This window comes from Hemiscyllium ocellatum, chromosome 25 (assembly GCF_020745735.1).
Source record: "Hemiscyllium ocellatum isolate sHemOce1 chromosome 25, sHemOce1.pat.X.cur, whole genome shotgun sequence".
Taxonomy (NCBI): Eukaryota; Metazoa; Chordata; class Chondrichthyes; order Orectolobiformes; family Hemiscylliidae; genus Hemiscyllium; species Hemiscyllium ocellatum.
Genome location: NC_083425.1, coordinates 15,355,409 through 15,375,428, shown reverse-complemented (window position 1 = coordinate 15,375,428; position 20,020 = coordinate 15,355,409). Strand labels below are relative to the sequence as shown.

Genomic DNA, 20,020 nt, shown 5'->3' with positions numbered 1-20,020 from the left:
CTTTGTTAAATCAAGAATGTTCCCTTTGAAACATGGACTCGTGGTCTGAGAGAAGGGTATCCACAAAGGAAGATGATCTTTTTTTTAAATTAACCTTATTACAACCAGCCAATGGAGGGGGTGGAAGGAGAAAGGGAGCTAGTTCGTCCCTCTTCCCCAGGATTTTGACAGTTTGTCCTATCGCATCGATAACAAATCATGAACCTTCCCTGCGATCTGTCTTTTTAAAATTTATTCACAGGATGTGGGCATCACTGACTAGCCCAGTATTTGTTATCCATCTCTAATTGCCTAGAGGACAAGTTAAGAATCAACCACATATCTGTGGGTCTGGGGTCGTGTGTGGGAGAGCAGGCGAGGATGACAGTTTCCTTCCCTAAAGGGCATTTAGTGAATCAGATGGGTTTTTCTGATATTGAACAATAGTTTCGTGGTCATCATTAGTTTCTTAGTTTCAGATTTTTATTCAATTCAAATTCCACCATCTGCTCTGACAGGATTTGGACCTGGGTCTCTGGGTTAACAATCCAGTGGTGATAACCTCCCCCTGATGTAACAATAGCTTTGTCTTTGAAGGGACACAACTATTTTGAAATGAAAACAGACATTGCTAGAAAAGCTGTGCAGGTGTGGCAGCATCTGTGAAGAGAAATCAAAGTTAACGTTTTATGTCCTATGATCCCTCCTTACAATGCATCCGCAGTTCCTTCGGTTTTTATTAACTATTTTGAAATGCTTTGCATCAGCTATGTTGCTCACTGTTTCCAGAAACAACAATGACATGTTTAGCCAGTTTTTTGTTTTTACTTGTGGTGAGGAAGAAATTTTGACCAGCCCACCATGAACATCTCCTAATTCTAATACCACATGATTTTTTAACATTGTCTTAAACTGTTGGAACAGCTCGTTTGACAAGAAGATCCTGAATAATTATTCGGAATATCAGCTTTGTTGGATGTTGATGTTGTGATGTTGGCTTTCAACCTACAGCTTTTTGTCCCATACAAAGTCTGGGCATTGGCATGTTTATGTTAAATATACTAGTTTAAATTAGAGTTTGCAAAATCTCTATGACGTCTAAACAACTCATTTGTCTCTCAATTGCAATGAGCCAAGGAAATATCAATTGTTCAAGATAGATTACTAAATAGATAAATAGAGATCCATAAAACATTTTAAAAAATGAGCATCTGATGGCCTGAAAGGGCATCTGAGCTTATTTTACACCAGTTATGCCATGCTCACCATATTGGATCAATCCCATCTGCATCTGATGGGGCATGTCAAAGAATTAAAATGCCTTGATAAAACCATTAACTTTGGATGCTGTGCTGATGGCAAGATGGGGATGAAGACTCTGTTGTGAAAAAGGTCTACTTTGAATGCTTGGCTCATCTTTTGATAACTCACTCAGCAATTTGTGCTTGCAAACAACAAGGACTCTTCAGCTGTACTTAAATAACACATGCGCCAACTGGTTAGATGTCCTTTTATGTTGCTCATTAACTTTCCCATTTAGAATCAAAAAGACATACAGTATGGATACAGACCTTTCAGTCTAACCTGTCCATGCTGACTAGACATCCCAATCTGACCAAGTGGCATTTGCTTCATTTGGCCCCATATCCCTCTAAACCCTTCTTATTCGTATAACAATCCAGATGCTTTTTAAATGTTGCAATTACCTCGGCCTCTGTCCCCTTTCTCTGGCAGTTGGTTCCATACATGCACCACACTCTGTGTGAAGAAATTAGCCCTCAGATCCTTTTTAAATCTGATCCCCTCTCACTTTAAACCTATGCCCTCTAGTTTTGATTTATCCCCTAGATTTCTGACTTCAGTTTTTGCATGACCTGGATTACTTTTTTCCAGCCTTGAAACCAATTTCAATGTGTTCTGGTGTTCTTTGGCAATAGAGGAATAACTGAAAAGACAAGAAAGCAAGAGCAGTCGCAATTTTGCAGGATTCCCTGACTGTAAGTTGCTGTAGGTTGGCATTCTAATGAATGGAAGCTATTTATGCTTCCACAATGTTCCAATTGTTTGTCATCACAGGCAATACATCATGCAAGTCTCTGTCCAGACTCTTGTCTTTGTTCCAGTCAGGTGACAGGCTTGATGTTGGATATCAATTCAGACTTCTGGTCATCTTTGGTTGCATTACAATTTTGCTATAATTGTGGGACTAACTCTTTTGACCATTTGGATACTATCTTATGCAGGAAGAGCCTGATGAACATCAAGCTTTGCTTTCATAGAGTACTTAGAGAGAAGTACGAGGTTGCTTCAGGTAAACCATGCCTCCCTCTACCTACAAATCATCATTATCTTAAATCCTCATTATTTGTTCCATTACTTTCTTTATATGATTACCCTTCATTGCTACATGGGGCACTGGAGGAGTGGGTCAGGAACTGGAAGTTTACCTTGGATCTCCTCGATGCATGAGACCATAATATGTGATCATACCCTCTGGTGAGCTGGCATCTCTCCACGAGAGCAGAAGAACAGGATGAGATTCAGATTTGTATCACATTCACCAGATGAAGGCACATTCTAGAGTCTCTAAACCCATGGTGCCATTCTCTGTTATGACATTTGACTATTTTGTGATATTCTGTTTATTTTGATTTATCAGTGTTTACACTTTTTTTAACTAGCTGTATAATGTCAAGAAAAATTGTGGAAATTTACAAAGTTCTGCTGAGACAACATTTGGAATGAAATATGCAGTTTTTGTAGTAATTGTAATGAAATTAGAGCTTTCTATGAAGGGCTTTTGCCCGAAATATTGATTTTCCTGCTCCTCGGATGCTGCCCGAACTGCTGTGCTTTTCCAGCACCACTCTAATCTAGACTCTGGTTTCCAGCATCTGCAGTCATTGTTTTTACTTAGTAATTGTAATGAGGTCAGCCAGGTGGACATCGTGGAATATGAGTTCCCTGTTTTGGGACTGTTAATCTGGTTCAATCAGAGCCCTGGCTGACAGATATAAAAAAACAGGAGTGGCAGAGGTTTTGTTCACTCTGAGAGTAGCTTCAAGGGAGCTGAATCAGTATCAAGGACTCTCCATGCATTAATAAAGGGTGACTTGGTGATGGAAGACCGGCCTGTCTGGAATTATTCCAGCAGCATAACAGGATAATTGCATCTATATTTTAATGGCACCTACAGAAATATTATGTCACCATATTTCACCACCAGATGTAAGCTAAAATCTGTCGTGAATTATGAAGTCAACTGCAAGATTAACAATTGCAATTTTACCATTATCTAAGAATAGATCAATGAAATAAAGTTAGTATTTCTGTTTTATAGCAACATGTTTCAATCCTTTATTTTGAGCTTTAGCTTTACCATTCTATCTTGTAGCTGTTTTTTTGTAATATGAGCATCTCTGCTGCAATTCAGAAAGAGACACAGCTGTTGTTTATTGAACCAATTTAATTTCTGCACATTTTCAATTCCTCCGATTTCTGAATTTTCCACTGACACAGTCTTGAAGATTGAATCATTATTTGCATCCAAGTTTGTTATTTTATGATTGTTCATGAAGTTGAAAAATGCCACATTAATATTGTATACAAATTTTATGTTGTGCCATTGGGAAGAGTATACAATACTCATCAGAAGAATTTCCACAGTGTGTGCAGTGACCTGGGTAAACTACAGCTGTTTTGAAGCTTTTTAAAAAAAATTGACTCCACCTTATTTGCATATTTGCCAAATGCAAAGTGTGCCAGTGCAATCAGTCAGTATTTTAAAACTATATTTGAATAAATTGCTTCATTACTAAATGTTCCTTTTATGTTTAGTTGGTTATTACTGCTAGAAATGTGCTTTTTCACCAAAATGTAACAAATTTAATCAGTATTAATCTGTTACATGTGAGTAACTGAGAGGAGGACTTGTAGCTCTCATTGAGGGCAGATATGGAAGTAAGTGGCATACAGTTGGCTGGCTGGGAAACTGGATCTTCCATTCCGTCTGCTCCGGGATCATTTTCCGAGATGATTTAAATATTAAGGGCCAGTTGTTTGAGGTATCAAGCTCTATGTAAGTTCCTGGAGATGACTTCCTGACGTTGATGTCAGAGGCAATATTTCAGGCAAACTTTTTGGTCTCTGCTGCAGCCACTAGCTGCCCTCTGGAGACTTTCTCCCCGCCTTCCCTCCACCACAGTGATGGCCTTGCTGTTTTGGTCATTTTTATTTAAAATTTAGCAGAACAAAAGTGTGAAGATTGGGCACCTCTCTTTCTCATTTACTTGCAAAGCCCATATATCTGCGATTTCTCGGAGGAAAGGCCTTCTATTGCCTCTCGAGCTCTTGGACCCCACCAAGGTGATCAATTTGGCCTCTGGGTTCCGAATTGGCCAACTGAGGGAAAATTGCCCATAAGTGGATTGTTTTACATCTTCCCCCACCTAACAATGGATGTCCGACACACATCTGACTGGGCTGGAGCATTTGAGCCATCAGGAGAGGCGAGATTGGCTTGGATTGTTTTCTTTCCAGCAGAGGCGGCTGGGGGTGGGGGGAGGGGGTGGAGAAACATGATGGAGGTAACATTATGTATAAGATTGAGGGGTACTGACAGGATGAGTATGAAGTAGCTATTACCTTTGGTTGAGGGGTCAATCACGAGGGGGCATAGTTTAAGGGTGAAGGACAGGAGATTCAGACGGGATTTGTGGGGGAGAAAGTTTTTTGTCTGAGTGTTAGGAATCTGGAGCTGTGTCTGGAAAGGTAGTGGAGACTGGAAACCTTAAACCTTAAATTATTTGGGCGAACACTTGCAATATTGTAACATTCAAAGATATGGGACAAGTGCAGGAAATTAGGGTTAACACATCATTAATGGTAATTATGTCAGTGCAGACTTGGGTCATAGATTTACAGTACAGAAAAGGCCCTATGACTTTGACATGAGTTATAAGAAAATTGTGTAATAGCCATACTGTTTAAACTAATGGGCCGGTATCGCATTAAAGCCAATACAGTAAGGAAGGTTCGAGTTCTACAAATAACGATCTAAATTCTTCAATCACATTAAAGCCAATTCACATTGAAGAAATGTGTGTAATAGCTGAACTGACTCTACATCGGTAAAAGAATTTGGCCTAAGTATAAATTATTAAAAATACTTTGACGTTCATACCGACCCAAAAAGTAGTGAAATTTTGATATAGTTTTCCTCAACTTTTAGAAGGTATATTCAGAAACTTTCAAAATGTGCCTATTGGTGTGCTTATGCCAAATGAGTCATCATGACCTTTGACACCTCCCCTAAGGCCTGTGGACAAATGGTATTGTTTGCTTCATCCTAGGTCTGTGGCCTGTTTTGTGGTTGTGGCTGGCTTTTTCTACATTATCTTTATAACCAGTGCTAAAAGATAACCACTTGAAACTCAGTTTGAGTTTTGTTTGATTTGTACTTAAGATTCAGCAATATTTTCAGTAGAAGCTGGGAGCATTCCACTAAAATGCCATATTTAAGTGAAAACATGACTACCACCTCCCATGCATAATGATGCTTAATATTCTTACAGCTAGAACTTTACTGTTGCTACTCTTTCACCAGCATTACATGTGCATAGAGCCATAATTATTAACAAAGTCCTTGAAAGGGCATACCTCTAAGGTTTGAGCATGACTTCTTATCTGAGTTCTATCTAATTTGATTTGACATACCTGAGCTTTAGTCATAGGTAGTTTATTTTATTTTGGAATGTCGTTATCCTGCATGCTGAGAGATTGCAATATGACCCAGTGCAAATGGGTGTACCAGTTCAAAAATGTTTCATCCTTTGGCCGTTTGGTCTCAACAAAGATTTAGGTTCACTTTAGCTCTTGGCTTTATATTTCTTGAATTGAAATGCATCAGTTATTTTTACTGTAAGCAATTAGCCAATTACCAAGTACTTTGGCAAATAAACATTTTTAAAATCCCATGTTGAAAATAAGGATGTGAAGTCAAACTTGTGGCTCTCCTGCAGTCAATTGAGCACGCTCACACAAACAGCATGCATCATCAGCAGTTGCGAATATTGTAGTTATCTTCAGTTCGTAGGTTCCTGATGTCTCTTTCTAATCACTGTTGTAATTAAATGCTTTCTTTTGTAAGAGTCTTCTTTGCCTGTGTTCAGTTATGCAACCCCTTCTGCTGCCAAAGGTAAAAAAAGTTCTTGAAATAGCAATTCCTATATAAATTCAGTTCACGGAAGTTTATTTTTCCTTGCTTAGCGATTGTAGACTATGTTTTATCTCCGACAAGTGGAGATTCTTGTAATGGTGTAATTCAAAATGGAAGTAATGACTTTTGCATACTTCGGAAGGGGGCTGGCTGACTATCTTTGGTAAAAAAATTAATTTCATTGGAATGTCTTTTTTTGTTGTTTAATACACGCCAATTTCATGACTTTTCACCAATCTATGTGGATCAGGTGATTTCCTTTGTCCAAATTTAAATTTAATATTTTCAGTCATGTTTTAAAACTGTTTCAGTCCATTAATGTGCAGGATTACATTAGGCAATGGAGTTCAAAGATTGCTTGCCCAGATTTTATATCGTGGAGAAAGTGAGGGCCGCAGATGCTGGAGATCAGAGCTGAAAATGTGTTGCTGGAAAAGCGCAGCAGGTCAGGCAGCATTCAAGGAACAGGAGAATCGACATTTCGGGCATGAGCCCTTCTTCAGGAATGAGGAGAGTGTGTCCAGCAGGCTAAGATAAAAAGGTAGGGAGGAGGGACTTGGGGGAGGGGCGTTAGAAGTGCGATAGGTGGAAGGAAGTTAATGTGAGGGTGATAGGCTGGAGTGGGGGCGGGGGCGGAGAGGTCAGGAAGAAGATTGCAGGTTAGGAAGGTGGTGCTGAGTTCGAGGGTTGGGACTGAGACACGGTGGGGGGAGGGGAAATGAATAAATTGGAGAAATCGAGTTCATCCCTTGTGGTTGGAGGGTTCCTAGGCGGAAGATGAGGCGCTCTTCCTCCAGCCGTCGTGTTGCTATGGTCTGGCGATAGAGGAATCCAAGGATCTGCATGTCCTTGGTGGAGTGGGAGGGGGAGTTGAAGTGTTGAGCCACGGGGTGGTTGGGTTGGTTGGTCCGTGTGTCCCAGAGGTGTTCTCTGAAACGTTCTGCAAGAAGGCGGTCTGTCTCCCCAATATAGAGGAGGCCACATCGGGTGCAGCGCATGCATTAAATGATGTGTGTGGAGGTGCAGGTGAATTTGTGGTAGATATGGAAGGATCCTTTGGGGCCTTGGAGGGAAGTAAGGGGGGGGAAGGTGTGGGCACAAGTTCTGCATTTCTTGCGGTTGCAGGAGAAGTGCCGGGAGTGGAATTTGGGTTGGTGGGGTGTGTGGACTTAACAAGGGAATCGTGGAGGGAGTGGTGCTTTCGGAATGCTGATAGGGGTGGGGAGGGAAATATATCCCTGGTGGCGGGATCTGTTTGGAGGTGGTGGAAATGACGACGGATGATATGATGTATATGGAGGTTGGTGGGGTGGTAGGTGAGTTCCAGTGGGGGTTCTGTCCTGGTGGCGATTGGAGGGGCGGGGCTCAAGGGCAGAGGAGTGGAAAGTGGAGGAGATGCGGTGGAGAGCATCGTCGATCATGTCTGGGGGGAAATTGCGGTCTTTGAAGAAGGAGGGCATTTGGGTTGTTTGGTATTGGAACTGGTCCTCCTGGGAGCAGATGCGGTGGAGACGACGGAGTTGGGAGTATGGGATGGCGTTTTTACAGGGGACAGGGTGGGAGGAGATGTAGTCTAGGTAGCTGTGGGAGTCGGTCGGTTTGTAGTAAATGTCCGTGTTGATTTGGTCATCCGAGATAGAAATGGAGAAGTTGAGGAAGGGGAGGGAAGTCTCTGAGATGGTCCAGGTAAATTTGAGGTCGGGTGGAAGGTGTTGGTAAAGTGGATGAACTGTTCAACCTCAACGAGGCAGCACCGATACAGTCATTGATGTAGCGGAGGAAAAGGTGGGGTGTGGTGCCAGTGTAGCTGCAGAAGATGAACTGTTCCACATGTCCTACAAAGAGGGGGGCATAGCTGGGGCCTATGCGGGTGCCCATGGCTACTCCTTTGGTTTGGAGGAAGTGGGAGGATTGGAAAGAGAAGTTGTTCAGAGTGAGGACCTGTTCAATCAGTCGAAGGAGGGTGTCAATGGAAGGGTACTTGTTGGTACGGTGGGAAAGGAAGAAGTGGAGGGCTTTGAGTCCTTTGTGATGGGGGATGGAGGTTTACAGGAGCTGGATGTCCATGGTGAAGATGAGGCATTGGGGACCAGGGAAGTGAAAATCATGGAGGAGGTGGAGGGCGTGGGGAACGTAGTGGAGGGCTTTCTTGGACTAAGGGGGACAGGACCATGTCGAGGTATGCAGAGATGAGTTCAGTGGGGCAGGAGCAGGCTGAGACAATGGATTGGCCGGGGCAGTCAGGTTTGTGGATTTTGGGCAGTACGGGGTTGTGGGACTATGAGGTTGGAGGTGTGGATGGGAGATCTCCTGAGGTGAGGAGATTATGAATGGTCTGGAAGATAATGGTTTTGTGGTGAGAGGTGGGATCATGGTCAAGGGGGGGGTAGGAGGAGGTGTCCGTGAGCTGGCGTTTAGCCTCAGCGGTATAAAAGTCCGATACCTCCAAACGGACCCCACCACCAGGGATATATTTCCCTTCCCTCCCCTCACCTGCCTATCAGTGTTCCGAAAAGACCACTCCCTCCGTGATTCCCTTGTCAGGTCCACACACCCCCACCAACCCAACCTCCACTCCTGGTACCTTCCCCTGCAACCGCAAGAAATGCAAAACTTGCGCCAACACCTCCCCCCTTCCCTACAAGGCCCCAAGGGATCCTTCCATATCCGCCACAAATTCACCTGCACCTCCACACACATCATTTACTGCATTCGCTGCACCCGATGTGGCCTCCTCTGTATTGGGGAGACAGGCCGCCTACTTACGGAACGTTTCAGAGAACACCTCTGGGACACCCGGACCAACCAACCCAACCACCCCGTGGCTCAACACTTCAACTCCTCCTCCCACTCCACCAAGGACATGCAGATCCTTGGACGACTCCATCGCCAGACCATAGCAACACGACGGCTGGAGGAAGAGCGCCTCATCTTCCGCCTAGGAACCCTCCAACCACAAGGGATGAACTCAGATTTCTCCAGTTTCCTCATTTCCCCTCCCCCCACCTTGTCTCAGTCCCAACTCGAGTCCTCAAACTCAGCACCACCTTCCTAACCTGCAATCTTCTTCCTGACCTTTCTGCCTCACCTTAACCTCCTTCCACCTATCGCACTTCTAACATCCCTCCCCCAAGTCCTTCCTCCCTACATTTTTATCTTAGCCTGCTTGGCACACTCTCCTCATTCCTGAAGAAGGGCTCATGCCCGAAACGTCGATTCTCCTGCTCCTTGGATGCTGCCTGACCTGCTTCGCTTTTCCAGCAACACATTTTATATCATCATGAGTTCATATAGTGGTTTCCCAGCAAACTGTATGTATATATTAAATATTTGAAATTGTAGCTGGAGTTTTTCAGTGGATGCTAGCTAATTTGCAACAAAATGTTACCTTTTACAAATTGCTGAATTACCATCGATGAAAATGACAATTACATTTATTTAAATATAATTTGCAATTATTACAATGTTAATGTGACATTCATTATAATAGCTTAATATTGGGTAATTATGATTTTGACGGAAGGAACAAATCATTAAACAGCAATTTGTGATCTGGCATTTATGACTAATCATACACTTTTTAATCTCTCTGGAGGTAACTAAGTTTAGAACATTGTTTCGTACTCCAAGGATTAATTGTATTTCATCAGAAAGTTACCAGTATCATCTTTAATGCTATTTCATTTAAAGTTCTCAGAACTAGAATATGGTTTCTGTTGATGATTAAACATTGGGAGTTAGTTTTGAAGAAGCTCCAAAAATTGGCATTGTTTGTTTTGGTGGAAGAATGCTAATTTTTAAAAGTTATAAATGCACCTTTTAACATTTACAATGAAACTGCCAACTGTATCTCATTTCGCTGGTAATTATTTCTGATGATTTAATGCTAATATTGAATTAATTGCTCAATGCATTTAATAATCAAAAGCACTCGCTTTACTAAACATTTCTGTGATGTGGTAGCAGCAACATTCATGCAAGGTTTCGAGGGCCAAGTGCAAGCAAATAGGACAAAATCAGGGGGGTGAGGCTTCAAGATCCACACTCTGGGTTGAATTAAATGCTCCCTGAATGGAAAGTTCTGAGGTGGGCAGTATTTGACCAAGCAGGAGTGTTTCCACCTGTTCAGGTCTAAGGCGAGATGGCTTGTGGATAGTCTTCCTTCATGAATGCTCATTTGTTAATTGCTTAAGTAGGCAATTTGCTTACAAAGAAGAGAAACTCTGGTTTGAAGGCATTCAGGACCTACTCCAGGAACCCAGGATCAGGAAGCTGAGAGCCCATTGTCAACCACCCCATCACAGCATCAATCACGCACCTTTCATCCAATCCTCAATTCCTATGGTTTGAGTTCCTTGTTGTCCCCAGGACGTTACATTACAGGCAGATAACAGAAAGTTATCCAGAGCTGATCACCAGCTCTGAGCAGGCAGGATTTACAGTTCTGGGATCCTAAATTCCATGAAGCCCTGACATTGTGTTCATTTTAGCAGGCTTTGCCAAATGGAGTTGCACCTAGCCTTGTTAGTTTTCTAGCTAATAGTGAAACCTTTGCCACCAACATTAAGTCACCAACATTAAATGCCCCCTGGGGGCTGGACACAGAAATCAAGGCTGACAGTCCAGTGCGTTGCATTGGGAGTTCTGTGCTCTTGGAGGTATTTTCTTTAAGAACGTAAGTGCTCTTTCGTTCCGCAAAAATCAAATGTTCTTTGTGGTAAAAGTCTCATTCCTTTCTCACAAGTATTTCAACCCTATCTATTTTTACACTTTAAAACAAAATTACTATGATTTAAAATGCTAAATTATACATTAAAATATCAGTTTCGAAAAAACACTTTGGCTAAATCATTTTTTTTTGCATTGCCATTGTGAGCTAATGTGCAACTTTCTCAGTTCAATTTCTACAATATCATGAGAGATTGCGTATCTCTCCCAAGACCAATAATAGCCTGCATGCAATTAGAAATTAGGATTTTAGCAATGAATCCATAATGAAAGAAAGTCAATTTACTTTTTAGTTGGAGTAATCCTTCAAAATGTTTTGTTTTATTTTTAGTCACTCAAAGAATATGTAATTTAGTTTAAATGTCAGGTCCTTAACAGTAAAATGCTGTTGAAGGTTTTTTTCTTAATTTTGTATGAGAGTCCAAATTGTTGATTATAGAGTGGCATAAGATTGTAGAAGAAATTAGCGAGTGCAGCAAATTCCAACAAAATGCTGAAGTGATGGTTACACAACGATTCCATTCTGATAGGAATCCTATCAAGTCTTATGACGAAATTGTACTTCAAATAAATCATAGCAGCAAAGAGGGATGTCATGCTTATTACGATGAACTGTTCTGAATGTAAGTTTAGAGTGAAACCTCCTGACTATTTGCATCTTTTATACTAATTCAGCCTTGGTCTTACAGACTTCTGAAACACAAATGGAAATTGCTGGGGAAAAAGCTGAGCAAGTCTGGTAGCATCTGTGGAGAGAAAACAATGTCAATGTTTCAGGTCCAATGACTTTTCTTCAGAACAGACTGTAGCTTAGAATAAATGGATATATCTGCTAAAGATGAGGTGGAGCAGGAAGGAGTAAACAATAGGTGGAGATGGAGTCCAGAGAGACAGACCAAACCATGATGGGGCAGACAAAGGAGTGGGTAACAGTCAACCTGGGAGAATCAATAGCCACTAATGGGGACCAATAACAGCCCATGTGATAACAAGACCAGGTGGGTGGAGGTTCAGGTAAGAATGTGGAGAAAATACTGAGGACCTAAAATTATTAAACTTGATATCGAGTCCTGAAAGCTGTAGAGTACTCAAGTGGAAATGAGATGACATTCTTCCAGATTGCTCTGAGCTTCACTGGAGTACTGCAGTAAGCCTGAGACACTGGTGTTGGCTAGGGAATATGGTGATATGTTGAATTAGCAAGCAGCAGGAAGCTCAGGCTCACTTTTGCAGACAGAACAAAGGTGTTCTGCAAAGTGATCACCCAGTCATCGTTTCATTTCCCCAGTGTAGAGGAGATTATGTTGTCAGCAACAAATGCAATTGACTAGATTGAGTGAAGTACTGGTAAATCATTACATCACCTGGAGCCTTGGATAGTGAGGAGAAAGGAAGTAATCAGGCAGGTGAAACAACACCTGCAATAGCAAGGGAAGATGTTGGGATGAAGGAGCAGTGGACTGCAGTGTCGTGAAGGGTTTGGTCACTGCAGCAGGCTGACAAGGGAGGGGAAGGGAATATGTGTCTGGTGGTGGTATCCTATTGGAGGTAGTGAAAATGGAAGTTGATCATTTGGATGTGGGTTAGAAAATGAGTACCAGAGAAGAGATCCTTTAGCTGTTATCAGAGAGCAGAGAAGGGCCAAAGTGCAGGGGATAGATCGGACATGGCTGAGGTTGGTGGGGAATGCTCAGCTGAAAAAGAAGGTGGGAGTTTGAGGCCGTCTTGTCGAATATTCCATCACCTGAATAGATGTGATGGAGGCAGAGAAACTGGGAGAAGGGAATAGTGTCTTTCCAAGAAGCAAGGTGTGAGGATGTATCGTCAAGATAACTGTCGGAGTTGGTCGGTTTGTTGTGGATAACTGTGGCCAGCCTATCCCCAAAAATGAAAGCAGAGATGTCAATGAATGGAAGGGAAGAGTCAAATGATGGACCAGTTGAAAGTGTGAGCAGGCTGGAAACTGGAAGCAAAATTTTTTAAAATTTTCCAATTCCAGGTTAGAGAGCGAAGCAGCACTGGTAGTGTAATCAATATACTGGGAAAAGAGTTGGAGGTGGGGAACAAGGAATGTTCCATGTACCCCCAACAAAGAGAGGTCCGTTGTTGTGGTTCTGTTTGCCGAGCTGGGAGTTTTTGTTGCACCCCTTTCTAGGTGGCATCTTCAATGCTTGGGAGCCTCCTGTGAAGCGCTTCTGTGCTGATTCCTCCGGCATTTATAGTGGTTTGAATCTGCCGCTTCCAGTTGTCAGTTGCTGTCCGCTGCAGTGGCCGGTATGTAGGGTCTAGGTCGATGTGGCTGTTGATAGAATTTGTGGATGAGTGCCATGCCTCTACAACCCGCATCCATGAACACCAACTAGCCACGAAACGACACGAGCAGCTATCCTTAGTAGCCATACACTCAGATGACAAACAACATGAATTTGATTGGGACAACACCACTATTATAGGGCAGGCCAAACACAGAACAGCCAGGGAATTCCTAGAGGCATGGCACTCATCCACAAATTCTATCAACAGACACATCGATCTAGACCCTATATCCCGGCCACTGCAGCGGACAGCAGCTCACAACCGGAAGCGGCAGATTCAAACCACTATAAATGCCAGAGGAATCGGCACAGAAGCGCTTCACAGGAGGCTCCCAAGCATTGAAGATGTCACCTAGAAAGGGGGCGAAACGTTTGCAACAAAAACTCCCAGCTCGGCGAACAGAACCACGACAATGAGCACCCGAGCTACAAATCTTCTCACAAACTTTGAAAAGAGAGGTCCCTTTGGCTCCTTCTTTGACCCAAAGAAAACGAGAGGAGTTAAAACTGAAGTTGTTCAAAGTAAAGATGGGTTTGGCCAGCAGAGGAGGGTGGTGCTGGATGGAGATGGTCCACTCCTCTTTTTCCAGGAAGAAGTAGAAAACCCTGAGACCATCCGTTGGGGAATGGATGTGTAAAGGGATGACATGTCCATGGTTATGAGGAGGTAGCTGGAGCCTGCGAAATGGAGGTTTTGAAACTGATGTAAAGCATCAGAAGAATTGCAGAAGTAAGTGGGACAGGAGAAGGGGAGAAACAATTGAATTGCGGTAGGAAGAGATGAGCGGGGCAAGAGCAGGCAAAACAACGGGTCTGCCCAGACAGTCCTGTTTGTGAATTTTGTGAAAAAGGTAGAAGTGACCTTGGAGACAGTGGTGGAGGAGACCACCAGACGAAATGAAACTAGTGTCCATTGTCAACACAATGGCCTGGTGTTGCATGTTGAGGTCAAAGTCCAGTCAGGCACTAGGTGGTGTTCAAGGGCTGGTGCTCAGACTCTCATGAAGAGGTTGCTCCACCAGCCCCAGCAACGGCATCACCCTTGTTGACAGGCTTGATTCCAAAATCAGGGTTGGATCTGAGAACACTGAGTGCAGTGAGGGCAACCAGTGTCACGTCAACAGTTCTCGATGAATAGGTCGTGTGCAAGTAAGAGACCAGTGGAAGGGGGCCAGGTGGAGAGAGTGTGTTGGAAGTGGATGAAGCGGTTTGTGGGACTGGGCGAGGACTTTTATCCAAAGAAATGGGCAGAGGCCAAGGCGACGGAAGAAGAGATTAGCATTCTGTAATGGTAAGACTTCATTGAGGTGGGGAATGCTGAGCGATAGAACAAAGTTCTGCTGAGTACAAAACAAAGGTCAGTGTGATAGTAAGTTCACCACAGAAGGTGGGTTTGGGGAAGAGGAGGAATTTTCCAGGGGTGTGTGGATATCTTTAGTTGTTGCATCTTGCATCGGTTAATGCCTGAAAGGAAAAGAAATTTCTTGTTAGAATGCTGAGTAAGCAGAAAGATGAACTGGAACTGGGGTCAGGGCAGTTCTGAGCCAGCACGAGTCAGTGCTGATGGCGAGAGAGGTTAAGAAGGTGCATGTGACACCACATGACACTGAGTAGGTAGCATTGTGTCCTAGCTACAATCAATTCCGAACAATGGTCACTGGACCTGAAACATTAACTTTTTTGCCACAGATGCTGCCAGATCTGCTGAGTCTGTTTGTGATTGCTGATTCAGCAATTTGTTTGTGTTTCTGATTTCCAGCATCTGCAGTTCTTTATTTTATTTTCTTACAGACTTCTGTGGTTTTGATTATGCATCCTTGTATTTTCTCATCGCTGTTAGATCACTGAACTAGTCTGATTGAAACATAATTTAAACACCATATAACTGTTTTTGATCAATGGAACTATATCGAAGGGTTTTTTTTTATCTTTAATCATTGACGTCTGCTGAATGAGCTCTTCCTGCTCCTATGCTGCTCTGTATGGGTCCCAATTACTGCAACTTTAAAGTGCTATGTTTATCAATTGTCAAGATGCTGTGCATTGATCAACAACTCCACTGTTAATTTTAATGACTACACTAATAATTATATTATAAAATGGGAGCAACCTCAATCTGCCACTTTTCTTGGCCAGAGTATTTATATTCTCCTCACTTTTTATTATAACGTACACGTGTGTTTTTATGCTTGCCACATAACTACGATATTCTCAGACCAATGTGGCTGTAGATGATTTACTCCTCATCCTCATCCTGACTTGGAAATATATCTCTATTCCTTCAGTGTGGCTGGGTCAAAAACCAGCAGTTCTCCCCCTGTCTGCATTGTGGGTCTATCTGCAGCATATGGACTGCAGTGGTTCAAGAATGCAGCTCATCACCACCTTCCCAAGAGCAGCTAAGAATGTGCTATAAATGCTGGCCCAACAAGATAATTGGTGGGGGGGAATATCTCCAATGTTATTTGCACATCAATAGAAGCTTTTTTAAAAAAAAAAGATGGGGTGAAGTGATATGCCTCAACTTCAGTATGCTTCTTTATGGTAAATGATCCTTCATAGGTTAATTGATCAGAAATTGAAACTTACCATGCGACGAATTGAAGGGATGGACTGGCATCCTATTACTCTATTGCTCTTTCGTACATTGTTTTAGTACACTTTCTCTGAAAGCATTATCTGTACAATAACTGAACTTGCCATATACACCATCACTGGATATTATGCTTTCTTCAGTACGTAGACCTGCTGATAGCTCCTGTTATTGACTGTATGGAGATAATATGGCCTTCTCTTTAAAGTAGTATATCTAAGGTGAAAGTGTCTTGGAAAAAGAAAATATGTTTTACCATTTCTGAAGACCTCCAACAACATATCATCTGAATTTGGGTCCAGAATCAAACTTGACAGTACTCAAATAGCTTTACTCCTGCTCTCCATATAATGCAGTAACTCCAGTGCAGAAGAACTTCAGTTTTGTTCTTCATTTTGACTGAAAACCAAACTGAGATTAGAAACTCAGATTTTTGCAAAAGAAGCATGAATATATTTGCTAAATTATAGCTGCTGCTTACTGTGACCACTGTGCACAAAAATATGACAACTACATTTTTGCAGTGCTTTTCTGATTTTCAAAAATACAACTAAAAGTATCAGATCAATATTTAAAGAGAGAAGTTGCCTTGTGAAACATACCTGTGGGTAGTAATGAAACAAATGTGTATCTTTTCACAATTTGCTTGAAGTGTATATAGATTTCTGAAACGCAGTGATGCATGTCCAAAGGGCAAATTACTTAGAGCTATTTATGGTAAGTCAATCATTTAAAACATTGCAAAAAAAATCCTCTGAAGGTACTGTTTTGTGGTATTGCTATGCTGTAGCCAGCTATTAAAAAAAACTTGTAATTTTGCCAATAAATTTGATAAAATGTTCATTTTACTATAGAAGCTGGTTTCTTGGAACCTGGTTTAGAAGAATCTTTTCATTCTTTTTGAGGAAAGTTCTAATTGTAATTAGTTGTCAAGTTTTTTTGTAATAGTGCAACTCTTAATTTCTAACACTTTAAAAAAGCAAACCTTTTTCACAATACTGATAGTACATTTTTAGTGTTCATTTTATGTAATGGAGAGTAAGTTGCTAAGCAACAATGAACACTTGATACGAAAAAGATTTCGTAGGTGAACACAGAATCTTCGTTATCAATTAAAAGCCCCTAGAACAAACTAAATGGAATGCAGCTCATCAAGGGGCTGGTAGGAGCTGGTAGGGTTGGAGATGAAAGTATTTCACAATTATATGACTATATTGCTTCAAGAGAGGTTAGATTGTGTTGTCATCTATGTGTACCTGATTGGCTGAATGAAGACTGTGAGGCAGGTTGTCAGGCAGTGACGTTGTAATACTTGGTGATTTGGAAATATTAAGCCTTTCCTGGATGTGTGGCCAGTGAAATTTGATTACTGACAGTCTGCTGCAGTGGTTCAGCAAGAGACTATATATAGAGAAAAACTGAATGACAGTATTTCCCCATTTGGGAGAGGACTTGAAAACTGACTGCCAGAGAGATTAAATTATCCCGTGAAGGCTGTGTGGAGAAAATCCCATCTCCACTGAAATAAATATATTTGACGGCTTGTGGATTATAAAGAGATTGAACCGAGTGATGGGAACTGTTAGTGAGCTCTGTGCATCCAGCTTCCAGGCTTTCCTCTGTGTAAATGTAAAACCAGGTATGGCTTAATGAGATTTGAAACTGAAAAGTAGCCTTTGACCAGTACTGTACGAGACAGCACTTTAAGTGGTATTTTTCAAAATTGAATAAAAAAGGACAAATTGATCAGATACAATGGCCATAGCATAAGGTAATCCCTCGGAAAAGTGAGACATTATGATCCATTATCCATTTTTCAGCATGTTTGTTCAGTTTTGAGTTAAGTATATTTCCTATTGCTGTACTATGATGCTGTAGCAATACTAATTCTGTATGATCTGAATATCCTTAGCAATGAAGAAAACACACTGGAGTTGAGATATTTGCCAGTATTGAATACCGTCCTTTTTCACATGTTTTAAATTCCTTCAGAAGGGAGAACAGTTAAAAATAAATAAAAATCTGTATTTACTCCTGAAATTCTACAACCATTTTTCAAAAACTTACATTTTTTTTGATCAACTTGAAATTTAATTCTAGTTGTGGCTTGATTAACATTGTTTTTTAGGTAGTTGACTGCAATCTTGAGCAATGAACATCTGGAAACATGGTGGAAGTGCTTGTTATTTTTGAGAAACTTCCTATATTAGCTCACTAACTTGTATTTTTCCCCCCACTTGAACTGCAGTAGAACTATAGGATCTAGAAGGTTTTGAAATTAATATTGTTGCTATCTACATATTCATTGTTTTGTACTGAAGAATGCTGAGATGTTGATTAGTGTTAATGAAATCAGTAATTTGTTAATTTGAATTTCATAGTCTAGCACTCTCAGGAATAAATTGTGTTGTAGACACTTGAGCATTGATTATTAAAAACAAGTTTTGCGGTAATATTCTGTCTAATAATTACTGAGATATATGATAAATTGTCAAAATGCACAAACATTTGGCTGTATGTGCCAATTTACTTCATTTATGTTGACATATAGACCATATTACAGTTGTTGACTGTCCCTTGAAGAATGATTGTTCATGTTAACAGGATTCCATTGTAGTGACAGCACAAGGTTAACCATCTGGCCCTTTGTGTCCATGCTAGTCCACTACAAGAATAACTTGGCTAGTACCACTCTCTCTCCTTTTCCTGTAGCTCTACAATTTATTTTTCTCTTTGGGCAGTTGTCTAATTCCCCTTTGAAATCCACTATTGAAACTGCTTCCAGCTGCATTAGGATAGATTTGCAGGGTGATGGATAAAGAACGTGGTGTTTGGGAATAAGTAGAAACACTTTCAGAAGAGCCAGAACAGTTAGGAAGGATTAAATGGCCTCCTGTGCTGTATGTTTAAGAAAAAAAAAGGGGGGTGAGTGGCCTTTTTGATAAGGGGGATGATCACCTTATTGGGATTGTATTATAGACCCCCCCCCCCCCCCCCCCCCCCCCCCAAAGTCAGTGGGAAATTGAGAAATTTTAAGGAGATTGAAGTTATCTGTACAAATAAATAATAGGGTGGTTATGTTAGGGGATTTCAAATTTCCACACACAGACTGGGACTGCCATAGTGTTCAAGGTTTAGATGGAGTGGAATTTGTTAAGCATGTACAAGAAACTTTTCTGAGTGTTTGTGGATGTACCTGCTGGAGAAGGTGCAAAACTTGACCTACGCTTGGGAAATAAGGCAGGGTGGGTGTCAATGGGGGAGCACTTTGGGGCTAGTGACCATAATTTTATTAGTTTTAAAATATAGATGGAAAATGATAGACCAGACCTAAAAGTTGAAGTTCTAAATTGGAGGAAAGCTACTGTTGATAGTATTAGGCAAAAAGTTTCAAAAGCTAATTGGGGGCAAATGTTTGCCGGTAATGGGACAGCTGGAAAATGAGCCTTCAGAAATGAGATAACGAGAACCCAGAGAAAGTATATTCCTGTTGGGTAAAAGGAAAGGCTGGTAGTTATAGGGAATGCTGGATAACGAGAGAAATTGAGGGTTTGGTTAAGAAAAAGAAAGAAGCATATGTCTGGTACCGACAGGATAGATCGAGTGAATCCTTAGAGTATAAAGGCAGTAGGAGTATACTTAAGAGGGAAGTCAGGAGGGCAAAAAGGGGACATAGCTTTGGCAAATAGGGTGAAGGAGAATCCAAAGGATTTTTACACATACATTAAGGACAAAAGGGTAACCAGGGAGAGAACAGAGCCCCTCAAAGATCAGCAAGGCAGCCCTATGTGTGGAGCTGCAGGAGATGGAGGAGATACTAAATGAGTATTTTGCATCAGTATTTTCTGTGGTGGAGGAGGTGGAAGATAGAGAATGTAGAGAAATAGGTGGTGACATTGTGAAAAATGTCCATATTATAACGGAGATGATGCTGGATGTCTTGAGGGACAGGAATTACATGTATTTCGAAAGGCAAGGACTGATTAGGGACAGTCAGCATGGCTTTGTGTGTGAGAAATCATGTCTCACAAACTTGATTGAATTTTATGAAGAAGTAACAAAGAGGATTGAGGAGGGCAGAGAGGTGGGTATGATCAGTATGGATTTCAGTAACTGGTTCGACAAGATACCCCATGGGAGACTGGTTCGCAAGGTTACATTTCATGGAATCCAGGGAGAGCTTAGCCA

At 41.6% G+C, this 20,020-nt stretch overlaps 1 protein-coding gene across 2 annotated transcripts in view; it reads left to right on the top strand.

Moving 5' to 3' along the window:
* cyth1b (cytohesin 1b) overlaps window positions 1-20,020 on the top strand; it is a 234,285-nt gene that overhangs the window by 30,161 nt on the left and 184,104 nt on the right. The window contains exon 1 of one of the 2 annotated variants that reach the window (XM_060844851.1): window positions 17,266-17,471. The exons of the other annotated variant lie outside the window; for it this stretch is intronic. Coding sequence (XP_060700834.1) covers window positions 17,405-17,471 — 67 coding nt within the window. The 5' untranslated portion in view covers window positions 17,266-17,404. Of the gene's footprint in view, window positions 1-17,265; window positions 17,472-20,020 lie in introns of those variants that run through there. 2 annotated transcript variants of the gene reach the window in all.